At 34.2% G+C, this 23,601-nt stretch overlaps 1 protein-coding gene and 1 long non-coding RNA gene across 6 annotated transcripts in view; one reads left to right on the forward strand and one right to left on the reverse strand.

The window, feature by feature from the left end:
- Window positions 1-23,601, reverse strand: part of LOC114339285 (galactosylgalactosylxylosylprotein 3-beta-glucuronosyltransferase P) — a 182,248-nt gene that overhangs the window by 8,514 nt on the left and 150,133 nt on the right. For all 5 annotated transcript variants that reach the window (XM_050663383.1, XM_050663384.1, XM_028289909.2 and 2 more), the window contains 2 exons: window positions 10,582-10,742; window positions 613-903 (listed from right to left, as the gene is read on the reverse strand). In XM_050663383.1, coding sequence (XP_050519340.1) covers window positions 613-903; window positions 10,582-10,742 — 452 coding nt within the window. The remainder of the gene's footprint in view (window positions 1-612; window positions 904-10,581; window positions 10,743-23,601) is intronic.
- On the forward strand, window positions 11,629-14,345 carry LOC126893330 (uncharacterized). Its single transcript, XR_007701138.1, has 3 exons — window positions 11,629-12,150; window positions 12,209-12,403; window positions 14,164-14,345. It is a non-coding gene; the product is annotated as an uncharacterized LOC126893330 (long non-coding RNA).

A 23,601-nucleotide genomic window follows, 5' to 3' on the forward strand; every position in this document is an offset into this window, starting at 1 on the left:
CATTTATCGAAAATATACATAAAAGCCAAAACAGTGAGACCTTAAAAACTTGTATACTCTATCGGCAACAACCGCGTTTTTGCAATTGTAACAATGATAATTTTTAATAAACAAATTAAATATTTCATGAACTACTTAATATTTATCAACCAATTTTTTATACCTACTTTATACTGATACTACAGGGCAATTTTTTGTGTAAAACAAAATGTTTTATAGTGCTTATTTTTAATGCAAATATTTTTTTTTTGGAAATTTGTTTTTCAATTTTGATTTAGAATTTTTAAACCCAATTTTTTTTTCAAAACTGAGCACTTTGAACCAATGAAACTTATAGATAATATAAACAATACATAAGAAAAGTAACTTGTAAAGCAGTAACGATTAATTTTATTTGAGAAGCTAATTAAGGGGTGATTTTCGCCATTTTTTAACAAAAAAATAAAAGGGACCAACAATATTTTGAGCGTAACTCACTTACTTTTAATGTTAGAAGTTTTTTTAAAAAACAAAAATAAACCTTTTTTTAAACACTTTAAAAAAGTTGTAATGAATTTTCCCCGAAAAGTGCTGATCGGGCTATAGGTATAAAATGACAAAACGCTGACTCACCTTTGTACAGTTAGACGCAAGTAACTCAACGTCAGCGGGCTCGAAAGGAGACAGACTTTTTAAAAATCCGTCTTCTTCAAATCCTGGCTTGAAAGGCATTTTAGCTTTAGGGCGTTTGTGCAGAAACTCTACAGAAACTGCAAAACCAGCCATATCCACAGCAAATTTCCTACCACCTATCCATCCGTCGTAAAAACCAGTAAAAACTCCATGTTTAACAATAGGAGAACTCACTCCTGCTTTCGTTATTAAGCCAACAGGAAACATAGAAACTCTTTTTGTATATCGTATCTGGAATAAAAATATAAGGTGATTAAATTGAAAGGCAGCTTATGTTTCATTACGGTTCAGAGATGATCAATCATCCCCTTACGTACATTTCAGTCTTCCCAGACCTCATCAGAGGGGCTATATGATCAGCTCTGAACCGAAATAAAACCAAACTCTGACGCTGTAGCGGCATCTATTAACGAAATGAGAAGTCCCGGATACGTAAATCTGAAAACCTCTACCGTGGAAACAACTTCTGGGTACATCCTTAATCTCTACCTTTTACAAAAACGCAAGCAGACGACGAATACAAGACACGAAAGGGATTCAGAAAGGTCTTCTTCTTCTTCTTCCTACTTCTATGTAGGCTTTAAATCTTGTTTCTTCTTCAATATTAGCCTCCTAAATTGTTTAAGTTATCCCACCATCTTTTTCTTGGTCTGCCAATACTTCTTCGTCCATTTGGTGACTTATCTCGTGCTATTCGTACTATCCTATCCTCTGCCATTCTACTAATGTGTTCGTTCCACTCCTGTTTCTGTTTTGTCACCTATCCAAATATGTCTTCTACATTGCATGATCTTCTTATGTTTTCGCTTCTCTCCCTATCCAACAGACTTTTCCCTGCTATTCGTCTGAGTATTTTCATCTCTGTTGTTTCTAGTAGTAGTCTCGTTTTAGATGTGTCAGGTCTTATCTCCGCCGTGTATGTCAATATAAGTCTAATTGCTGCTTTATAGATTCTTGCTTTTGTGTCTTGTCTTAGGTGTTTGTTCTTCCAGATTGTGTCATTAAGAGACCCCGCAGCTTTACTTGCTTTTAAGCTTTGTTGTCGTACTTTCTCTTCAACATCTCCGTAACTGGTTATATCTATTCTCAGATATCTAAACCTTGCTTTCTGCTTTATTACACTAAGCGCCAAAATTAACGCACCACCTTAAAAATGAGACATTTTTGAAGTCTCGTATTTTCTAAACCTGTTGTCCGATTTTAGTGATTTTTTTAGTATGTGCATACGGGTCATATTACCCGGTCATAATCCCCGTATGCATGCCAATGGTGAATATAAAATTCTTAGTTGTAAGCCAAAAAATGCGCAATCACCACCTCTTAAAACCTACCAAGTTTCATTTGCATATCGCAACTGGTTTGAGAGCAGTAAATAAATCGCCAGTTTGTAAGAAAAAATTCAACATCCCGTATCTCGGAAACGAAGCATTTGCGGACATATGTTTATAAATCAAACGGTCATTATTTTTCATGCAGAATTACCCCTTAAAGTTTGTCGCACTTATTTAGAAACACCTTGTATTGATGAATTACGTTACTATGTAGTTGTTAAAGTACCTAACTTTTTTATTACGCAACATAAGCGAATGAATCAAAAAGCAAAATGTTAAGAAAGTCTAAGGATAAAGTTTAGTTTTAATTTCAATATTTTATATACCCTAGAATATTCCACAGGGTGTTTCGAACTTTGAGGAAAAAACACACTATCATTTTTACACTCGGTATACAATGACACTTACATGTTTAGCAACAATATTTTACAACGATATTCTTGAAGAATAAAGCTATAAGATACTAAAAACATCACTAAAATCGGACGACAGGTTTAGAAAATACGTGACTTCAAAAATGTCCCATTTTTAAGGTGGTGCGTTAATTTTGGCGCTTAGTGTATTTTCCCATCAATTTCGATTTTACATCGTAGTGGGTTTTTAGATGTTATCATACATTCGTTTTTTTCTGCTGATATTATCATACTGTAGTTCTTGGCTGTTGTATTGAAGATGTGTGTTAATCTTTGGAGATCGTCTTGTGTCTCAGCGATGCGGCGCGCGGCGTCGTCTACATAACAATATTTGGATTTCTTTGTTCCCCATTCTGTAACCATGACCTTTACGTACTGCTTCTATTATTTCGTCCATTATTATATTAAAGAGCAGTGGGCTTAACGAGTCACCTTGTCTGACTCCGCTTTGTACTGGTATAGACTGCGTTAGTTTTCCATTTATCTTTGCCTGTATTCGATTATGAAAGTAGATGTTTTCGATGGTTTGTATAATATTCATTGGCATATTTCTTCTATACAGTAAATGTAAGACGTCTTCGACTTGGATGCGATCGAAAGCCTTTGTCAGGTCTATAAAACATAGATATGCTGGTTTATTGTACTCAATGGCCCTTTCTGTAATTTGTCTTAGTACAAATACGGCGTCTACGCAGGATCTTCCGGTTCTGAATCCTTCTTGTCCGTCTGATAAAGTTGTCAGTTTATTGATTTGGTTGGTTAGGACTTTTGTGGTTAGCTTAAGTGCGGTGTTCTGTAGATTTATACCTCTATAATTGTTGGGGTCTTCTTTGTCTCCTTTCTTGCTCAGAACTGCTTAACTCTGCCTGGGGGTTATGAGCGCGAAGACCGAGTGGATTGGGTTTCTCAGAAGCCGCGTTCACACTCACAGCCGGTCCCAAGTAATATAAATAGGAGGGTTGATGGGCCAGGTTAGCATCCTACCAATTGTAAAAGAAAATAAGGTTCAAAGATCCGATATAAAGCCTCAGAAAGGTCTAGGAAAAAACTTAAACGAAAGTTGGTTCCGTGTACTCACAATATGAGTAAACTGAGATACTGGATGACAGCTTATGTTTCATTTCGGTTCAGAGATGATGCCACTCCTCTACCGCAGCCGTCTTAAGCTCTTCGAAGGATTAGGGACTGGTCCTCTTGCTCTTACCCGTTTTTTCAGATTATCCCAACATGTGCGCAATTGGGTTAAGATCGGGACTGCGTGCCGGCCATGGTAAAACTTGAATCCCGATCTCATTAAGGTACGTAGGGGTGAATTTTCCGGTATGGCAACGTGCAGTGTCATGCATTAATCTAAAGTTTTCTACAATGAAGGGTGCGACAGTCATGACATGGTCTTGCAGAACTTCTTCCACGTATCTTTGCACATTCACACTGCCTTTATCGAACACAACAAGATCAGTACAAGTTTCGTAAGAGATACCTTCCTAAATCATTATTGACCCTCCTCGGAAAGCCACTGTTTCGGTTATAGTGCATGAAGCAAACCTTTTCATTCGACGTCTGTAAGCATGCTGACGTCCATCTAGACCTTTTCTGCTGTTATCTGAGGACAGTATGTTCTTCCATTCCGCCACAGTCCAGTCAGCATATTCTCGCGCAAAACCAAGTCTAGCTCTACGGTGTTATGGGAGCAGTTGTGAGGCGCGAGCTGGATGGAAATCCCTCAAATTTCTTTCTGCCAGTCTTCTTTTAATGGTACGTTCACTCACATCAACATTTCTCATCCTAAAAAGACACGTACGAGCTTCAGGACCGGTGCAAAAGCGATTTCTCAACACGTTGCTGACAATGAAGCGGTCAATCTCGATTTGCAGTGCAGGCCAGCACGCAGTCCCGTTCGCATATTTACAGATGCTAGCGGTGTAGACACCAGGGTGTTGAAATCAGTTAGGGTTTCGAAAAACGGTACATTTACAGATGCTAGCTTGTGTTGACACCATGGTGTTTTGTAGGGCTATTAACACTGCTTTTAAATGCTACTAACATGGCGGCTGTCGCGTTGCTGGTTTGCGAAAAAAATATTGGGAGAATATATATACAGTTTACGTAAATGAGTATAAAGAATTAAACTTTTATCATTATTATTTAACTTTGTTATCCAGATTTAGCCATACGGCTCACACTCCCTCTAAGGGGAAAATTGACTCATCCCAGATACCTACGGTATCAAAAGGATTGAGCTCTGGTGGGACTCTTTCCGTGTTATCGAGCCCTAGGTGACTTGGTATGCTGGAGTATCTCCCAGAAATTTTCGTACACATCTGGCCGTCGCGAGTAGTACAGCTTTCTGCATGGTCTTATAAAAGTGTTCATTTAGACCCAGCTTTTTTATATTTTCGAGGAGGTTCTTCGGAATGACTCCAGTAGTAGACATAATAATAGGTATCGTCTGGATACTTTGCATTCTCCATTGTCTTCGTATTTGAATTTCCAGATCTCTGTACTCGGCGATCTTTTCAGTAAATTTACTACGTAGATTATTGTTGTTAGGTATCGCCACATCAATCAGTGTTGTTTGTCTTGTTAATTTATTAACAAGTACGAGATCTGGTCTATTATGTGCCACTGTTTGGTCTGTGAGCACAGTACGGTCCCAGTATAGCTTGTAGTTGCCATCCTCAAGCATACTCTCAGGGACGTATTGATAATATGGAAGATGGTCCGTTTGGAGAAGTCTCAGCTTGATAGCTATCTCTTGATGAAGGATTTTTCCCACTGCGTCATGCGGTTCCTTGTATTCAGTTGAAGCAAATGCCTGGCAACCCCCTGTAAGATGTTGGATGGTTTCATGGGTTCGGCATCCATATCGGCATTTGTCGTTCTGGATCTGAGGGTCTTTGACGATATGTTTCAGGTAATTTTTAGTTGGTATAACCTGATCCTGAATGACTAGTAATGAACCTTCTGTTTCAGGGAACATCTTTCCCGATGTCAACCAATAGTTCGACGCTGTATTGTCGACATAGTCTTGGCTGACCTCATTGGGATGCCGCCCGTGCAGAGGTTTGCCCAACCAGGTGCGCAGTTTTTCTTCATTAGTAAGGTGGTTTATGCGCATTTCTGGTTTCCTCAGTTTGATCGGTGTTGTGTCACCTACTGTCACGTCCAGCGTCGGCTCCAGACGTGCCCTGGCGATCCCCAGGCAGCGATCCTAAACATAAATCATAATTCTTCATATTAATGGGTTTGCATTTTATACCTACTGCCAGGTGTCAGTTTTTGTTCCACGGCAAGTATCCCTGATACTCTCTGGGTACTGGCGCTACGAATACCCAGAAAGCATCCTCCATTCGCAGAGGGCCGCGCCTGATAGAATAACTGACAAAAAACTCCCACAGGACTTTGTTATTATTAATAGTATATTATTCAACGAGCATGTAATGATGGCTACTACTCACGATGAAGAAGTTTGCGATACGAGCCGAAGACGAGTGTTGTAATTGATCAGAGTGAGTAATAGCCATTACATGAGAGTAGAATACTATACTTTTTCTACGACCTGTTTTATTTTAATTGGTAAAAAAAATAATATTAGCAACTACTCAAGATTAAAATTATAATATACAAAAATAAATGTTGCCTTATAAAATTAAAATAAACAGCAAATGCTGTCTTATGTATTGTAAAAATACAACAAGAAATAGTTAATTTAAGTTCTATTCGTTTCCGAAAATTTTAAGCACAAATTTGTACATATTATTGTCAATGTAATAAATAGGACATGACTATTATTGGTGGACGTATTTTATAAACGTTTTAATGTACGTTTTTAAATTTAACTACATAATAAAATATATAACTATATGTTATAATACCTATGTATTTAACACAGTATAACTTTATTAAATAAACACAATAAGTATAAGTTATAAATTCCAATGAACACAGCAAGTGCGATAATTTCACTTTCACTATAAATGATAAACGTCAAAATTTATACATTATATTAAACAAGGTATAAACGTAAAAGTATACTGACCCATTGTTACAGTTAAAAATCCTTTTTGAAGTTAACTATTGATATAAATTACAATAATTATTGTATTAAATAAACCTGTTTGTAATATACAACTAATATAGGTACTAAAAGTGGCATGCACTACTTGAACCCTTGTATATAAATCGCAGATAAAATTACTTAAACGTGTTTATTTAATACAATAATGATTGTAATTTATATCAATAATTTACTTCAAAAATAATTTTTAACTGTTACAATGGATCAGTATACATTTACGTTTATACCTTGTTTAATATGTATGAATTTTGACGTTTATCATTTTTTGTGACAGTGACATTAGCGCATTTGCTGTGTTTATTGGAATTTATAACTTATATTATGTATACTTATTGTGTTTATTTAATAAAGTTATATTGTGTTAAATATATTATAACATATAGTTATAGTATTTTTACTACAAAAGCGATATTACGTAGGTCAAAATTTTTGACGTAAGAGAACTGTCAAAACATTAGAATGTGACTTTTCATTATTGCCATGTTTATAATAAACATGGCAATAATGAAAAGTCACATTCTAATGTTTTGACAGTTCTCTTACGTCAAAAATTTTGACCTACGTAATATCGCTTTTGTAGTAAAAATACTATATATTATTATTTTACTTATATTATGTAGTTAAATTTAAAAACGTACATTACAGCTTTAAAAATTACGTCCACCGATAATAACCATTTCCTATTTATTACATTGATAATATGTAAAAATTTGTGCTTAAAATTTTCGGAAACGACTTGAATTGACTACTTATAGTTGTATTTTTGCAATAAATAAGACAGCATTTGCTGTTTACTTTAATTTTATAAGGCAACATTTATTTTTGAATATTATAATTTTAATCTCGAGTAGTTGATAATGTTATTATTTTTTAATTAAAATAAAACAGGTCGTAGAAAAAGTATAGCCTTCTACTCTCATGTAATGGCTATTACTCACTCTGATCAATTACGATTACGACACTCGCTTTCGGCTCGTATCGCAAACTTCATCATCGTGAGTAGTAGCCATCATTATAATGAATGCTCGTTGAATAATATACTATTAATAATAACAAAATTAAGTAACAATGATAAAAGTGTAAATATTTTATCTCGCTTATTGATTAATGTAATTAATCTTGTTTATTAACTAATTCTTCATACTCATTTATGTAAACTGTTTATTTTATATATTCTCTAGTCTCCCAATATTTGTTTGCAAACCAACAACGCGACAGCCGCCATGCCAGTAGCATTTAAAAGCAGTGTCAATAGCCCTACAAAAGCTAGCTGGTTTCAACACCCTGGTGTCCTAATCTGTTAGTATTTGTAAATGTACTGTTTTTCCAAACACTAACTGATTGCAACACCCTGGTGTCAACGCACGCTAGCATCTGTAAATGTACTGTTTTTCCAAACGCTAACCGATTTCAACACCCAGGTGACTACACACGCTTTAACTGTAAATGTACTGTTTTTCCAAACCCTAACTGATTTCATCACCCTGGTGTCTACACACGCTAGCATCTGTAAATATGCGTCCCGATCTTAACACATCTGGTACACATCAAAAAACGGGTAAGAGCAAGAGTACTAAGTACTAGCCCCTACGGGCGGAGGTAAATTCTTCACCAACCAGTAAAAACATATAATCCGACAGGTATTTTCCTCACCAAATTTAAAGGTTCCTATTAATCCGGTAGGTATTTTCCTCACCAACTCACTCAGGTAATAAAATAAAAATATAGGTTTAATTTAAGAATTTCTATTATATGAAAGCATCCGAAACCCGAATACAAGACATTAATTTCTTTACATTATAATAATAGTTTATAATATAGATAATATGCAAGACGTATACATTATTATTTAATATTTACTATAATAAGACAGACACTTTACAAAATCCATTCTAGTCATTTGATTAGACTGATATCTTATTAATAAATTTACAACATTTTTCAATTTCAGTTTAACTTGTTTATCTCTGATAGGTTTTGCAATATGCAAACTTTAAATTTTAACATAAGTAACTACCTGAAATTCTTTAATTTTTTCAAAGAAAATATATATGGATGGATGCGTATTACAAAACGATAAATTAAAATGCGAATGAAAAGATTCGCAAGCATTCGTAATACGAATAACAGAAGAATTTGCCTCTGTCCACAAATATGGGGAGAATATGGCATTTTCGTCTATATAAGTTTCAACTAAATAATCAACATATCTATCTTAAATTTCATTTCCTGGTTTGCATGGCATTAAATCAAACACAAAACAATCTGATACGTCTTCTGGTTTTATATGTAAGGCCAAAAGTATGTTTGAGCCACTTGCCTCTTTCAGAATCATTTTTATATTCTGATATTAAATCAAGAGACCAAGATATTTCTATACCAAGCTTAGTGTAGGTGAAATTTACAATCATGTATTTTAGTGTTCGGACACATTTCAAGTATTGCATTCCTTTTCAAAATCTTCAAAAATTTTACTAACATTAAACTCAATTTTGAGAGCTTTAAAAATTTCTGATTTTAACAAATAAAAAATATTGTTGTAAATTTCTGTTTTTTTTTTGTTTGGCAGTAAACAGTATAATAAAGAAATATAATGCCCATTAATTAGCCCATGAATAATGAATAATTGCAGTGTGCCATCCATATAATAAAATTAAATGTGGCTAAAAGTCTTATATTTGTTTCACAACTAAATACAATTATCCTACTTTTGACACATTTTATAAAAAGAAAATTTTCCCTCTTAGTTGTTTTTTGAGCACACCCCGTCAAAAATTCTTGAACCTCATCAATATTGGAAGGAAGTCGACCAGGCATCATTTTTCGTCGATAATTGTATATTTTTTCTTATGTAATTGACAACAATCGTAGTAATTGTTTCAGACAAATTAGCTGCAAGTGCTTGGCGTATAATTCTTGCTGGTTTTTCAATTCTCTTCTGCTTTACGTTTACAATAGTTAGAAACAATTTTTCGATCTAACTTCTGACAATCTGGTTCATGATTATGTTGTCGGCTACTTCTAGATATTGTAAAAGTTGCATCAATAGTAAAAAATTTCGCACTACAAGTTGTTTTATCCTCCAGAACACTTCTTCACTTTTTAAAACTTTCACTTTATAAAAAATAAAATTTTCAAATACCAATACCGCGTCAGGTTTACCGCGATCACTTTCTATTAAACATGCCATTTTTGTCAAAATTCCAATTGTGACTAAAAATAAAATACTATAATTAATTAATTAATTATTATAATTATAGGTACTGTAATTTAATAGTAGATAAATAATTCAATTGAATGCCTTTTAGTAAAAGCTACCTGAAATAACTGAAATAACCATTTTGGTCTTGGTGAGGAAAATACCTGTGGGATTATGACATACCCTTATAAACGCAGGCAAAAGATTATTTTGGTGAGGAAATTACACCCGCCGGCCCCTACATCGTTCGGAGACCGCTACGTTAGAAGAGTGGCACTTTATCCCCCAATCGAATATCCAGGATATCATGAATGGATTGCCGAACCGGCTCCAAGAAGTCCTAAAGGCCAGAGGCGGCAACACTCATTAATATAATATTCATATATTTTTTAAATTAATCTGTGATTTTCAAAATTATGTTTATTTGAGTTTTTTTCGAAGATATTTTGCTAAGTATCTCTTTTTAAACGACTTTTTTTTTTCAATAATTTTATTGTTTTTTGTTCTCAAAGGTAGTTTTCACCATTATATATTTCATAAAATGTGGTCCAAGATTGACAATTTCTGCAAATTGAAAGATATACAAGGTGGGTGGTTAATTATGCCGATGAGTGTAAATAAAAAAAAATTTATTTTATTTTTAAAGAGATTATATTATATATTTGTCCTTGAACCTTCAGTAAAAATTATAAATTGCTCATATGAAATCGACACAATACGTTACTGACTCATAGGATATTATCCTGATTAAAAGTTATTGATAAGCCAAGCTAGTAAAGCTGATGACCGATTATGAGTATTAAATCTTTTGAAATGTATCTTAGCACAACTTAGAGAATATTATCTTTGCAATTTTATTACTCATAAATTTCAAGATTATGTACTTACTTCGTTGAATAACTCTAGATCATATGTATTGTCATCATCAGCAAAATAAAGAACTCCAGTTTTTGTATTTTTCCTTATCCACTCGATACCTTTGTTTCTATTTGATACTCCCCTGGGCTTTGCGATTTTGGTTTTATTTTTAAATTCTGCAGGCATCGGCGCTAAAAAAGTATAATATGCTTAAACTAGACATTGTAATTTTAATTGTTAACATATTCTTTTAAATGAAGATACAGACTGTTTGGTTTTCAATTAGATATACATACATACGTACTATAAATGGCAACACTGCTTTCCTGCTGCCCACGTAAAACCGTCTACACACGTCCTGACAAAAGTATCTGACAAAACGTAAAATTATTATTTTACTTACATTTTGTCTAAACATAATGTGTATAAGCCCAAAAAACGTCATAATTGGGAGTACAAAAAGTACAACGTTTTAAAATATACAGCTCCAAGTAGTAAATTTTCATAGTTAACACGTCATTTGTGTATAAATACATCATTAACGAATACGGGAAGAACGAAATAAACAAAGACCAAAATCATAACAAATACAGATGAGGACATAGACCGGGCAGTATCGTCGCCCCCGCTAGCGAAATTATTCCGATTCGATTTTTTTGCACAAACTTACTCTAAAAGAGGTCCTTATAACATATCCACAGGGTGCCGGGCGGTGCCGTGGTCGAAAAATTGTTTAAACTATTTTTTTTAAACAAATTCACAAAAATAATTTTTTCATTTCGAACAAAATTTTTTAAGATAAATTGGCTTATTCTGAGCAAAAAAGGTTTCTTGTCATTTTTTTCTAAAATTGATTGTTGTCGAGTTATATGCGATTAAATATTTGAAAAATGCGAAAATGGCCATTTTCAAGGCTTAATAACTCGATTAAACATTATTACTATGAAATTCAAAAAGTGATCAAATCAAGTTTCAAACCCCTTCTTCAAGGTTCTGAAGAGATTTTTGTCATTATTTTATTACAAAGCTGCTATTTTTAATTATTAACAATTAGCGCTATAGTCCAACTGTATCGTCGCCCCCGTTAGCGAAACAAGAATCTACAGGTCGAGCAAGTCTCGTAAATTTCACGATTGTGCGAGCCATGCTTCACGCAACCGTGTTTGCGTACTTGTGTTTCGAGTTGCGTGGTCGTGCGGAGTTATATTTACCAAATTTAAATCCCTTCCAACATGCTGTCAAAATTAAATCAATATGTCAATATGGCTACTGGGTGTAAAAGATAAATCTTATTCTATCTGTTCTTAATGAGTTTTAGATAATTTTAGTTGTATTTCTTTGTAATTTTGTGTTGTACAAAGATTAATTTAACATTTTCTCTGGAAGTGTTAATTTAGGAAGATAATATGCTTCATTGGTGTTGTGTTTTGAAGTGTGAAATGCAAAGTAATTGTGATAAAGTCAAGATAAAGTTCACTTTTAAACTGAACTAAATAAGGTATCTGCGAGACAACAATGGTTAAATGCAATACAATGTACAGGTTTTACTAGCGAAACGAAAATTTTCCTGTCCTGTCTGCTGTAATCATTTTATATCTGGTAAGTTACAATTACAACAGTAACGATTTTTGAAGATGTTAACATTTTAATCTTATAGGAAAACCAGCCGACTTAATCGATAATAACAATCTCCAGATTGGGTTCCTTCAATAAATATGGGCTATAAACACAATGAAATAAGTTCCCCAAAATCTAAAATGGAGTGGTATCAAAGGAGAATTAAAGGAAAAAATATTCATATTGAAATTATTTATAAGGCACTGGACTGTCTTAAATTCTACAATAATACTAGGTGGGTAAATGATTTTAGACATTTTTCATTAAGAGTAGATTAAGATTAAGTAGATTTTCATTCAGTAGATTTAAGACTTGTTTACACAGGTAGAGTAATGATGCAAGTACTTGATAGAGTAGAGTAACTCTACCTGTAAAAATGCTCAGCACAGTAGAATAGCTGGTAGAGTGTATAGTTGGAGTTAAAGTAGAGTGACTAGCAACCTATGGCAAAGTAACTACTCTATGACCACCACTACTGCCAAAATGTCTACTCGGCTGCACACTCTACCCATGGAACACGCTCAATTATGGCAGAATAGAGTAGGTAGGAGAGTACATGGGGGCGCTGTCATTCTGGCTGGAATTGTGTTTTGTGTAAATAGTGAAAATGAAGTTCACCGAAGATGAAACTTTAAAACTTGTAGAGCTGTAATACAGCGAATACCAGTGTTTATGGAATTTAGGTAGTGTATACTACAGAAATAAAAGTTTGCAGCAAGCTGCGGAGGATGAAATCGTCGAAAGAATGGCAAAGGGGGCTTTGGAGTAAACGAGCTTAAGCAAAAAATTAAGAATTTAAGGTGCACTTATAATCAAGAGTGTTTAAAAATACAAAAATCGGTTTCACTATACTAGCATCAGTACTATACTTGTACTCTCCTCATGTGAATGGTATCAAGCCATTTTTGGTAGAATACTACCGCTACTCTACTCTCCTCAAAACTCTACCCATGTAAACAAGTCTTTAGAAACAGTGGAAAATGAGGTAGCTAGTAGAGTAGTAGTAGAGTAAAATATACTGGTTTAGCAAATTACAATGTTTTAAGGTAATACAGTAGCGATAAACAGGTAGCCAAAACGTGTTCCAAGATTGTCACTGTAATTTTGAATATTTTTTCGAGGCATTTGGCACACGTATTCGTAAAATAATAAAGAATGGCGGTACAGAGCCCAATTTGAAAAATATATTAATATGTGGAAATTACTCTGTAATTATACAATATTTAAAAAACGAGCCTGTACCGCCATTAAGAAGAACAAAAAAATACACTTTCTTCAAATAAACTTTTTTATCCGATGCCTAGATTTTGTGTAATTTTGGAACTACTAATGAAATAAAAAATTTTAGTAGTTCCAAAATAACACAAAATCTGATAAAAAAGTTGTATTTGAAGAAAGTGTATTTTTTTGTTCTTCTTAATGGCGGTACAAGCTCGTGTTTTTATATTGTATTTAATTACAGAGTAATTTCCACATAATAATATATTTTTCAAATTGGGCTCTGTACCGCCATTCTTTATTATATTACGAATATGTGTGCCAAATATCTTGAAAAATATTCAAAATTACAGCCGCAATCTTGGAACACATTTTCGCTACCTGTTGATCGATACTGTTTCCTCTTAAGATAGTTTTAATAGTTATTTATGATATAAGTATTAAAAGTACAATTTTAAGACACGCATGTGAAAGTTAACTTGAAAAAATAATTTTATTAATGTTTTGACTTCCAAATATTTATTATTATTAGGTTTGTTCTAGCAAACAGTCAAACTAGTCAAAAACCATCAGCAAACAGTTGGTCAGTAAAAGAACATAATACAGTCACCAGTGCGATCCCCTCTACTCGCGCTGGTCCACTATTCGCTGATGGTTTCAAACTGATGCTAGAACAAACCTATTATTATTATGCATATCATTATCTGTAAATAATATTTCTTCTGATTGTTAATTGTAAAGGATAGAAAAATTACCATTTATTTCATTTTTTTTTAGAATCAGCTGAGAGAAGTGGTCTACAAAAAACCAGGAAGGAAACGGAATATGTGGCTACGAAAGGCAAAAGAAAGGTTTACAAAGCAAATGTGACACATTTTTTTGAAATATTTAGGAATATCAGTAAATTGCATTAAAAGAATGTATGAAAAGATTTTGTTCAATAAAAATGTTTATATTTATCAAGGATGTATTATTTGGTATGGCCACATATCGTCAGTGATGTAATAATACATCCTATCTGTTTTTTCATGAGTTTTGTAAGAGAGACTAAAAACTTGTCTTAGGGTCACCTCCTGTTTTCATATGATATTTTTTGACTTGTTTTGTAGTAAATAAAACTATCTATGAACTACAAAACAAGTCAAAACTTACATATGAACACAGGAGGTGACCTTAAAACATGTTTTTCCATCTCTCATACAAAACTCATGAAAAAACAGATAGGAGGTATTGCCACATCAGCAAGGATGTACAGTGATAAGTGCCCTAATAACCGGCAAAATATGGCAACATATTTAGTTGTGAGATAAAAAGAAATGAAACTAGTTGAGCTGGGAAATTTAGCGAAATTAACCTTTAAATTTACGTTATATTGATCCCACCTTTACACATATCGGAGGAGTATGTCAACTAAAACTGTCACTGTGACAGTGGTAGTTTCCAAACTCGTCTGATACATCTGAAGGTGGTACACAATCAATACAATCTAAATGTATAAGTTAATATCGCTAAATTTCCCAGCTCAACTAGTTTCATGTCTTTTTATCTCACTACTTAATACATCTTTTGTGCTATTTTGCCGGTTATTAGAGCGCTCATCACTGTATTTCTGGTATATCCAGGGAATGCCTACAAAATATATTTTGAATGTCCAGAGAACATTCGTGGACATTCATGGAATGTTCCAATAAGACATTCAGGTAATGTTTAAAATGCTGACACAGGATTTTCCTGGGATGTTCAGGGAACATGTTTTCGGGGATATTCCAGGAATTTTTCAATGTCTGTACCTTCTATGGACCTATATGGAATATTTTGGTGTTATTACCGCCGCACTCCACTTGCGATTTGTAATCAGGAAGATTGAACACATTGTTTCAAATACAAGTCAATCCATTTGTGACTAAATAATCATGGATTGACTTCTATTTGAAAGAATGTGTTCAATCTTCACAACTACAAATCGCAAGTGGAGTCCGGAGCTTAGGGCTACTTCCTCTTCGGTATTATGTATTATACTACAGAAATCAGGAACTTTCCTTCTAAATATATGTATGCATCTTGGTCATCAAACATATTCTTCCAAACATTTTTTTAAGGGGTTACATAGGTCTTGTGGGTAAAAAAAGTGACTTTTTAAAAAAATTATATCTCGAAAACTAAAATTTATTTTTATTTATAATTGGAACATGTAAAAGTATAGTACTTAAGGTAGTCTCAAAAAAAGTTTCAGCCAAAAATATTCATTTTTGTAGAGTTTAAGTTTTTTTGCGTTGGCAGCATAACTAGTCTCATCTGAAATCAAAAAGTTTCTTGTAGTTTATACCTCTGGCTAGAATATGAACGAAGGAATTAAAAAAAATGAGATTTGAAGATTTTACATAAGTTTAAACACATTTTTGACCCCAATTTTTCTCATTTTTAAAGTAGTTTTTTTTATAAAACAAAAATGACCTCATCTAATAAAAAATCCTTTGTTCATTCACTAGCCAGAGGTATAAACTACAAGAAACTTTGATTTCAGATGAGACTGGACTTGTTATGCTGCTCACTGCAAAAAAGGGCTGTTGTCGAAAAATTGCAGTCAACTCTACAAAAATGAATATTTTTGGCTGAAATTTTTTTGAGAGTACTATACTTTTACATGTTTCAATTATAAATAAAAATAATTTTTAGTTTCCAAGATATAATTTTTTTAAAAAGTCACTTTTTTACCTGCAAGACAACAACTTAACAAATTGTTGATTTCAAATTGTAACAATTGTTTTGCAAAGTATGCTGCCCTCTTGTATTTTCTGTGTTATCTTCATCATACAATTACTTCATCTAAAAACTTTCTGCGATATATTCGCAACAACAAAAACAAACAAAACAAAAAAAATAAAACAAAAGTTTAACCACCTTCACACCACAGAATCAAGCAATCAAAAATTTTCATTTTCAAACACCTCAACTGACACAGCGTCTCAAGTACGATTGCGCGAATTGGTAAATATAACTCCGCACGACCACGCAACTCGAAACACAAGTACGCAAACACGGTTGCGTGAAACGTGGCTCGCAATCGTGAAATTTACAAGACTTGCTCGACCTGTAGATTCTTGTGTTAGCGAAACTATTTCGATTATATTTTTTTTGCACAAACTTACTCAAAAAGAGGTCCTGATAACACATTCACAGGGTGCCAGGCGGTGCCGTGGTCGAAAAATTGTTTAAACAATTTTTTTTAAATAAATTCCCAAAAATAATTTTTTCACTTCGAACAAAATTTTTTTAGATAAATTGGCTTATTCTGAGCAAAAAAGGTCTGTTGTCATTTTTTTCTAAAATTGTTTGTTGTCGAGTTATATGCGAATAAAAATTTGAAAAATGCGAAAATAGCCATTTTTAAAAGGGCCAAACCACACGGACCACGCTGCAGCGCTACTCTGTGGATCCACAGAGTGGCTGAAACAGGCGATTTTCTAGCGCCGGCGACTACGCTGCGAAGTGGATCCTTTGGAAGGGTGCGGCGGGTAATGTAATGGGTGAGAAAAAAAAGTTTGTTCAAATGATTAAAAACTTGCCGGCTAATATATTTTTTTAAAAAGTGTGTTCGTCAAAATCAGTGTTTGTAATGTCCACAGTTTTAAACATTTTATAAAATTTCATACTTAAATAACTTTAAGGCCCACCACATACGGTGAAACGCAAATGTAACGAAACTGAAACTGTCGGTTACTTTTGAATTTCATTTGAGTTTATGCAGTAGACGCCTATGAGAGACCACACATGATGAAACCATATGGACCATTTCAGACCGGCCGTTTGAAACGCATATATTTCAGTTTCATTGAACCCGGTGTGCAGGAAACTTGTGTTTTTATCGGGTTTCGTATTTTTGTGTCGTAGTGGGTACTTTAAAAAAACGGCCAAACCCGATTTCGGCCAAACTAGTTTGTCCTAACCGCCTTAGGATAAACTAGTATGGCCAAGGCCAAACTAGTTTATCCTATCGCGCGTAGGCCAAACTAGTTTATCCTGATATAAATAAACACACTTCAGGCCAAACTAGTTTATCCTGATATAAGAAAGATTCACACTTCAGGATAAACTAGTACGGCCTTCTTCTTCTTCTTCTTGTAGTGCCTATCCATTTCGGATGTTGGCGACCATCATGGCAATCTCTACTTTTCACACCGCTGCTCTAAAAAGAGCCTTTTTTAGATGCGTCTGTAAATACGATATGATGATTATTAAAATAATTTTCTGTCTGAATTAAACATAATATTTCTCGCGCGCAAACCGCGCAAAACGCGCGCATAAGGTGCGCAGAACGCGCACGTAAGGCGCTCAATACGCGCATAAAGTGCCCAAAACGCGCGCATAAAGAGCGCAAAACGCGCATAAAGTGCGCAAAACGCGCGCGTAATGTGCGCAAAACGCGCGCATAAAGTTCGCAAAACGCACGTAAGGCGCGCATAATGTGCGCATAAGGCGCGCATAAAGTGCGCAAAACGCGCGCGTAAAGTGCGCGAAACGCGCGCATAAAGTTCGCAAAAGGCGCACGTAATGCGCGCATAAAGTGCGCATAACGCGCGCGTAAAGTTCGCATAACGTGCACGTAAAGCACGCATAAAGTGCGCAAAACGCGCATAAAGTGCGCAAAACGTGCGCGTAATGTGCGCAAAACGCGCGCATAAAGTTCGCAAAACGCGCACTTAAAGCGCGCATAAAGTGCGAAAATGGCGCGCATAAATCGCGCAAGACGCGCATAAGGCGCGCCTGACACGCGCGTTGTTGGTGCATTATGCGCGTGTTTCGCGCGCGAGAAATATGTTTAATTCAGACATAGAAAATTATTTTAAAAATCATCATATCTTATTTACAGACGCATCTAAAAAATATCTAGAAAAATCTACGTACGTGGTTCAACACAACCACTACAAGTCTTTTCAGAGCAGCAGTGTGAAAAGTAGATAATGCCATGATGGTCGCCAACATCCGAAACGGATAGGCACTACAAGAAGAAGAAGAAGAAGGCCGTACTAGTTTATCCTGAAGTGTGAATCTTTATTATATCAGGATAAACTAGTTTGGCCTGAAGTGTGTTTATTTATATCAGGATAAACTAGTTTGGCCTACGCGCGATAGGATAAACTAGTTTGGCCTAGGCCATACTAGTTTATCCTAAGGCGGTTAGGGCGGTGAAATCGGGTTTGGCCGGTAACAGATACATCCCTACATAGTACATTGAGAAGAATATCAATTATATGTCTGTGGCTCCAATCAATGCAACTGATCTGTATGCGTTTCAAATCGTCGGTTTGAAACGGTCAAAATGGTTTCATCATATGTGGTTTCTCATAGACGTCTATGGCATAAACTCAAAAGTAACTGAGGGTTGCAGTTTCGTTACATTTGCGTTTCACCGTATGTGCTGGCCCTTATTTGTTTTGTTCAGTTCAAATGCATCCAATGTATAATAAAATGTAGGTAAATATAAATATGTAATAGAGAAAACATTGCTTATGGGATTTATTCTTTTCGATAGGACCTTCTTTAAAATCAGAAACAAATAATTCAAAGATGACGTCCCACGGTTTTCCTTTTAATGACCTATAAATATGCCCTCGGGTTCTTGTATCACATATTATATCCTGTTTTGCACTTCAATCAAAAACCGTTCCGAATCGAAATTCATTTTAGGTGCTCACCCTATAACCTCTCGTAAACATCTGTACCGGCTACAAAAGTGGTCCGTCTGAATTGGGTTTGCCACTAGTGGACGCCACTAGCGTCTGTGGCTGGCGACCGTGGCCGGCTACACTCGCTCGTGTGGGGTACGCCGGCCACTCTACATAAGAACCCACGGTAAATCTTCGTCAGCCACTCTGTGGATCCACAGAGTAGCGCTGCAGCGTAGTCCGTGTGGTTTGGACCTTAATAACTCGACTTCACTTCTAACAATATTTTTTTAGATAATTTGGGACATTCTATTTCATACGGGATTTAAAATTTGAAAAATGCGAAAATGGCCATATAACTCGACAACAATCAATTTTAGAGAAAAATCACAAGAGACCTTTTTTGCTCAGAATAACCCAAATTATCTAAAAAAAATCGTTCGCAATAAAAAAAATATTTTTGTGAATTTGTTGAAAAAAAATTTTTTAAACAATTTTTAGACCACGGCACCGATCGGCACCCTGTGGATATGTTATAAGGACCTCGTTTTGAGTAAGTTTCTGCAAAAAAATGGAATCGGAATAATTTCACTAACGGGGGCGACGATGCATCCTGGACTATAGCGCTAATTGTTAATGATTAAAAATAACAGCTTTCTAATAAAATAATGACAAAAAAATCTCTTCAGGACCTTGAAGAAGGGATTTGAAACTTGAGACTTTTTGAATTTCATAATAATAATGTTTAATCGAGTTATTAAGCCTTGAAAATGTCCATTTTCGCATTTTTCAAATTTTTAATCGCATATAACTCGACAACAAACAATTTTAGAAAAAAATGACAAGAGACCTTTTTTGCTCCGAATAAGCCAATTTATCTAAAAAAATTTTGTTCGAAATGAAAAAATTATTTTTGTGAATTTGTTTAAAAAAAATTGTTTAAACAATTTTTCGACCACGGCACCGCCCGGCACCCTGTGGATATGTTATAAGGACTTCTTTTTAAGTAAGTTTGTGCAAAAAAATCGAATCGGAATAATTTCGCTAGCGGGGGTGACGATACTGCCCGGTCTAACATCACAATGAGGATCGGACAAGATGAAATAGAACAATTTTACGAGTACATAATATATCTGGGTCAAATTATAGAACTTATACCCCAGTTAATAGGCAAAAAACATGAAAAAATGTTAAGCAGTGTTTTGAAGGTGCTAAACGGTAGATGAGAGATAACTGATGATAATTCCGTGAAGACGTACAGCTAATTTTTCTTCTTCTTTTTTTTTTAACATGTACAAAGAATGAAAAACTCAGTTTTTGACTATAAAACGTTTCTTGTTAATTTTAGAGAAAAATGTTTTAAATAAGTGTTGTATATCTTAAAAAGTTCTTTAATTTGATAGTACTTATATTAATATACATAAACAATTGACCTAGATAATTGCAAACAACCCTCATTTTTGCACTAATTTTTAAATATTAATAACTTTACTTTTTACATAATGATATAAAATTTAACTACTTTAAATTATGCCATCTAATGGTTTATTTAAGTGTACTAAATTTCAACCAGATTGACCGAACAGTTTATAAGTTATTCAATTTGTTTATCCCAGAGAGCAATTGTTTATACAACTGTTCTTGCCCTAACAGTGAATCTAGAGATATTTAGCAAATCGCAATCAATTATTCGAGACTCTACTTTTAAGATGCATTAAGAAAAAATTAACATTTTATTAAAATTGTTATTAAAAAACCTGTTTGAAAAAGACCCTACTTTCTAGGTTATAAACAATTTGAATAACTTTGACAGTTTTAATGTCACACGCTTGCATGCAGGCTCACTGAAAATCTGGTGAAAAAATACATATTAAAAAAGAAAAAATAATTTTATATGACAAATAGGAATCAAGTTAGTATTTTTTTTATAAATCAAATTTTGCATTGTTTATAAACATTAAGAGCTGAAAATTCAACATATTGTATATATGGAAATCTATATTTTACGATCCAGTTTATAGATTGCATATGCAGTGAAATAATAAAAACTTATGACCTGTTAAACTGATGGTACTCGTGAAACACCACCAACGAAATTGAAGGTGGGAACTGTTCGAGCTTCGCTTCCTTTTTTGGAAAAAAACTGCAATATATTATCACCTTCCATAGCTCGCAAAACCTTCTTTTTTAACTGGAGTAGCTCAAGAAAATACTGAAAATTGTACAAATTTATTTCACTTTGCACAATTGGAAAATTGGAAAATCCCGTGAAAATCAATTGATTCAATTTTACTATAAAAGTTATTGAATTTTACAAGTAGGTATTTCTTAAAAATTCTTTAAATTATTAAGTAAAGTATATTTTTAATATGAATATAAAATAATTATAAATTAGTACAATACATTATTTTTTTTTATTTGAAATAATTAAAAAGTATTTAAAAGTCCTTAACAGTTTTTAAAAAACTAATTTTTGTTTTATTTTGTTTTTGAATTGTTATGAAATGTATAATTTAATGAAGCTATTAATATCTTGTTTAGTTTTATCATTTGCTTGTATGGTTCTGTCGCAAATTATGCAAATAAGAGGATCCTCTAAAAAATGGGAAGATAGTCCGTTGTCTTGATTCATTTTGAATTCTGGAATATATAGAAATCGTTAATAATAATAATAAATATAAAATCAGCAAACACTGTGCTCTAAACAATATCATAAAGCCTGAACAGAAAGGATGCGCTAAGGGTTCCATGGGTTGCAAAGAACAATTTATCATCGACTCTGGTCATTTCTAATCAGGAATTCACCAAAAAAGGAACCTCTTTAATGCCTTTGTTGACTACAAAAAGGCGTTTGATTCAGTACCACATGAATGGCTTATAGTTATATTGAGAATATACAAAGTCGATGATAACATAGTGACCTTTTTAAGGCATATAATGACAGATTGGAAGACTAAAATTCACCTCAAAATACCTGGTAAAAACAATATCTGTTTCAAGGAGACTCGTTGAGTCCATTGTGGTTCTGTTTATCTTTGAACCCCCTTTCCCAGCTATTAAACTCCACTGACTCCGGTTTTAGCATTAAAAACAATAATACTGTGGTAGCGAAGCTCAATCATCTGTGGTATATGGATGATTTGAAATTAATGGCATCCACTCGAGAACACCTAGTACAGATGCTAAAAACTGAAGAAACATTCTCTAATGATATTAGTATGCAGTTCGGCCTAGACAAGTGCCGTGTTTTGAATATAGTTAGAAGAAAGGTGCAGCCCGGTGGATTCGATATGCAAAATGGCCAGAACAACGAGGCCATGGGCGAAAACGATATGTACAAATATCTTGGAGTAAAGCAGGCACGCTAAATTGACCATAATCAAATGAAAACTAAGATAACTACTGAATTTATACGAAGGGTCAAACAACTGCTTCGTTCACAGGAAAGATGTTCCCTGAAACAGAAGGTTCATTATTGGACATTCAGGATCAGGTTATACCAACTAAAAACTACCTGAAATATATCGTCAAAGACCCTCAGATGCAGAACGACAAATACCGATATGGATGCCGAACCCAAGAAACCATCCAACATCTTACAGGGGGCTGTTAGGTATTTGCTGCAACTGAATACAAGGAACGGCATGACTCAGTAGGAAATATCCTTCATCAGGAGATAGCTGTCAAGCTGTGCCTTCTTCAGACGGACCATCTCCCATATTATCAATACCTCCTTCAGAGTGTGCTTGAGAATGACAACTACAAGCTATACTGGGATCGCACTGTACTCACAGATCAAACAGTGGCACATAATAGACCAGATCTCGTACTGGTTAATAAATTAACAAGACAAATAACACTAATTGATGTGGCAATACCTAACAACAATAATCTCCGTACTAAATTTACTGAAAAGATCGTTACATACAGAGATCTGGAAATTCAAATACGAAGACAATGGAGAATGCAAAGTACCCAGACCTATTATTAGTACCCAGACCTATTATTATATCTAGTATTAGTATAAGTATATTATTATAAGTACCCAGACCTATTATTATGTCTACTACTGGAGCCATTCCGAAGAACCTCCTCGAAAACGTAAAAAGCTGGGTCTAAAATAACACCTTTATAGGACCATGCAGAAAGCTGTACTACTCGCGACCTAGTCACCTACGGCTCGATAACACGGAATGAGTCCAACCAGAGCTCAATCCTTTTGATACTGTAGGTATCTGGGATGAGTCAATTTTCCCCTTAGAGGGAGTGTGAGCCGTATGGCTAAATTTATATAAATCAGCAAAACTTGAATTAATAAAATCAAAACAATATATCTTTAAAATTATTTCAAAAATCCCATGACGAAAATTTTACATTCTCCTATTATAGAAAATTATAAACTATTACCTTGTCTAAAAAATATAAAATTATGTCCGCTCTTATTTAGGAAATCCTTCTATCTGTACGAAATCAGTCCTTACTAAGAAATGTCCAAAGTAAAATATAAATAAATACCGTAAAACGGGGTTACTTTGCACTGAGCAGGGTA

Source organism: Diabrotica virgifera, chromosome 10 (assembly GCF_917563875.1).
Source record: "Diabrotica virgifera virgifera chromosome 10, PGI_DIABVI_V3a".
Lineage (NCBI taxonomy): Eukaryota > Metazoa > Arthropoda > Insecta > Coleoptera > Chrysomelidae > Diabrotica > Diabrotica virgifera.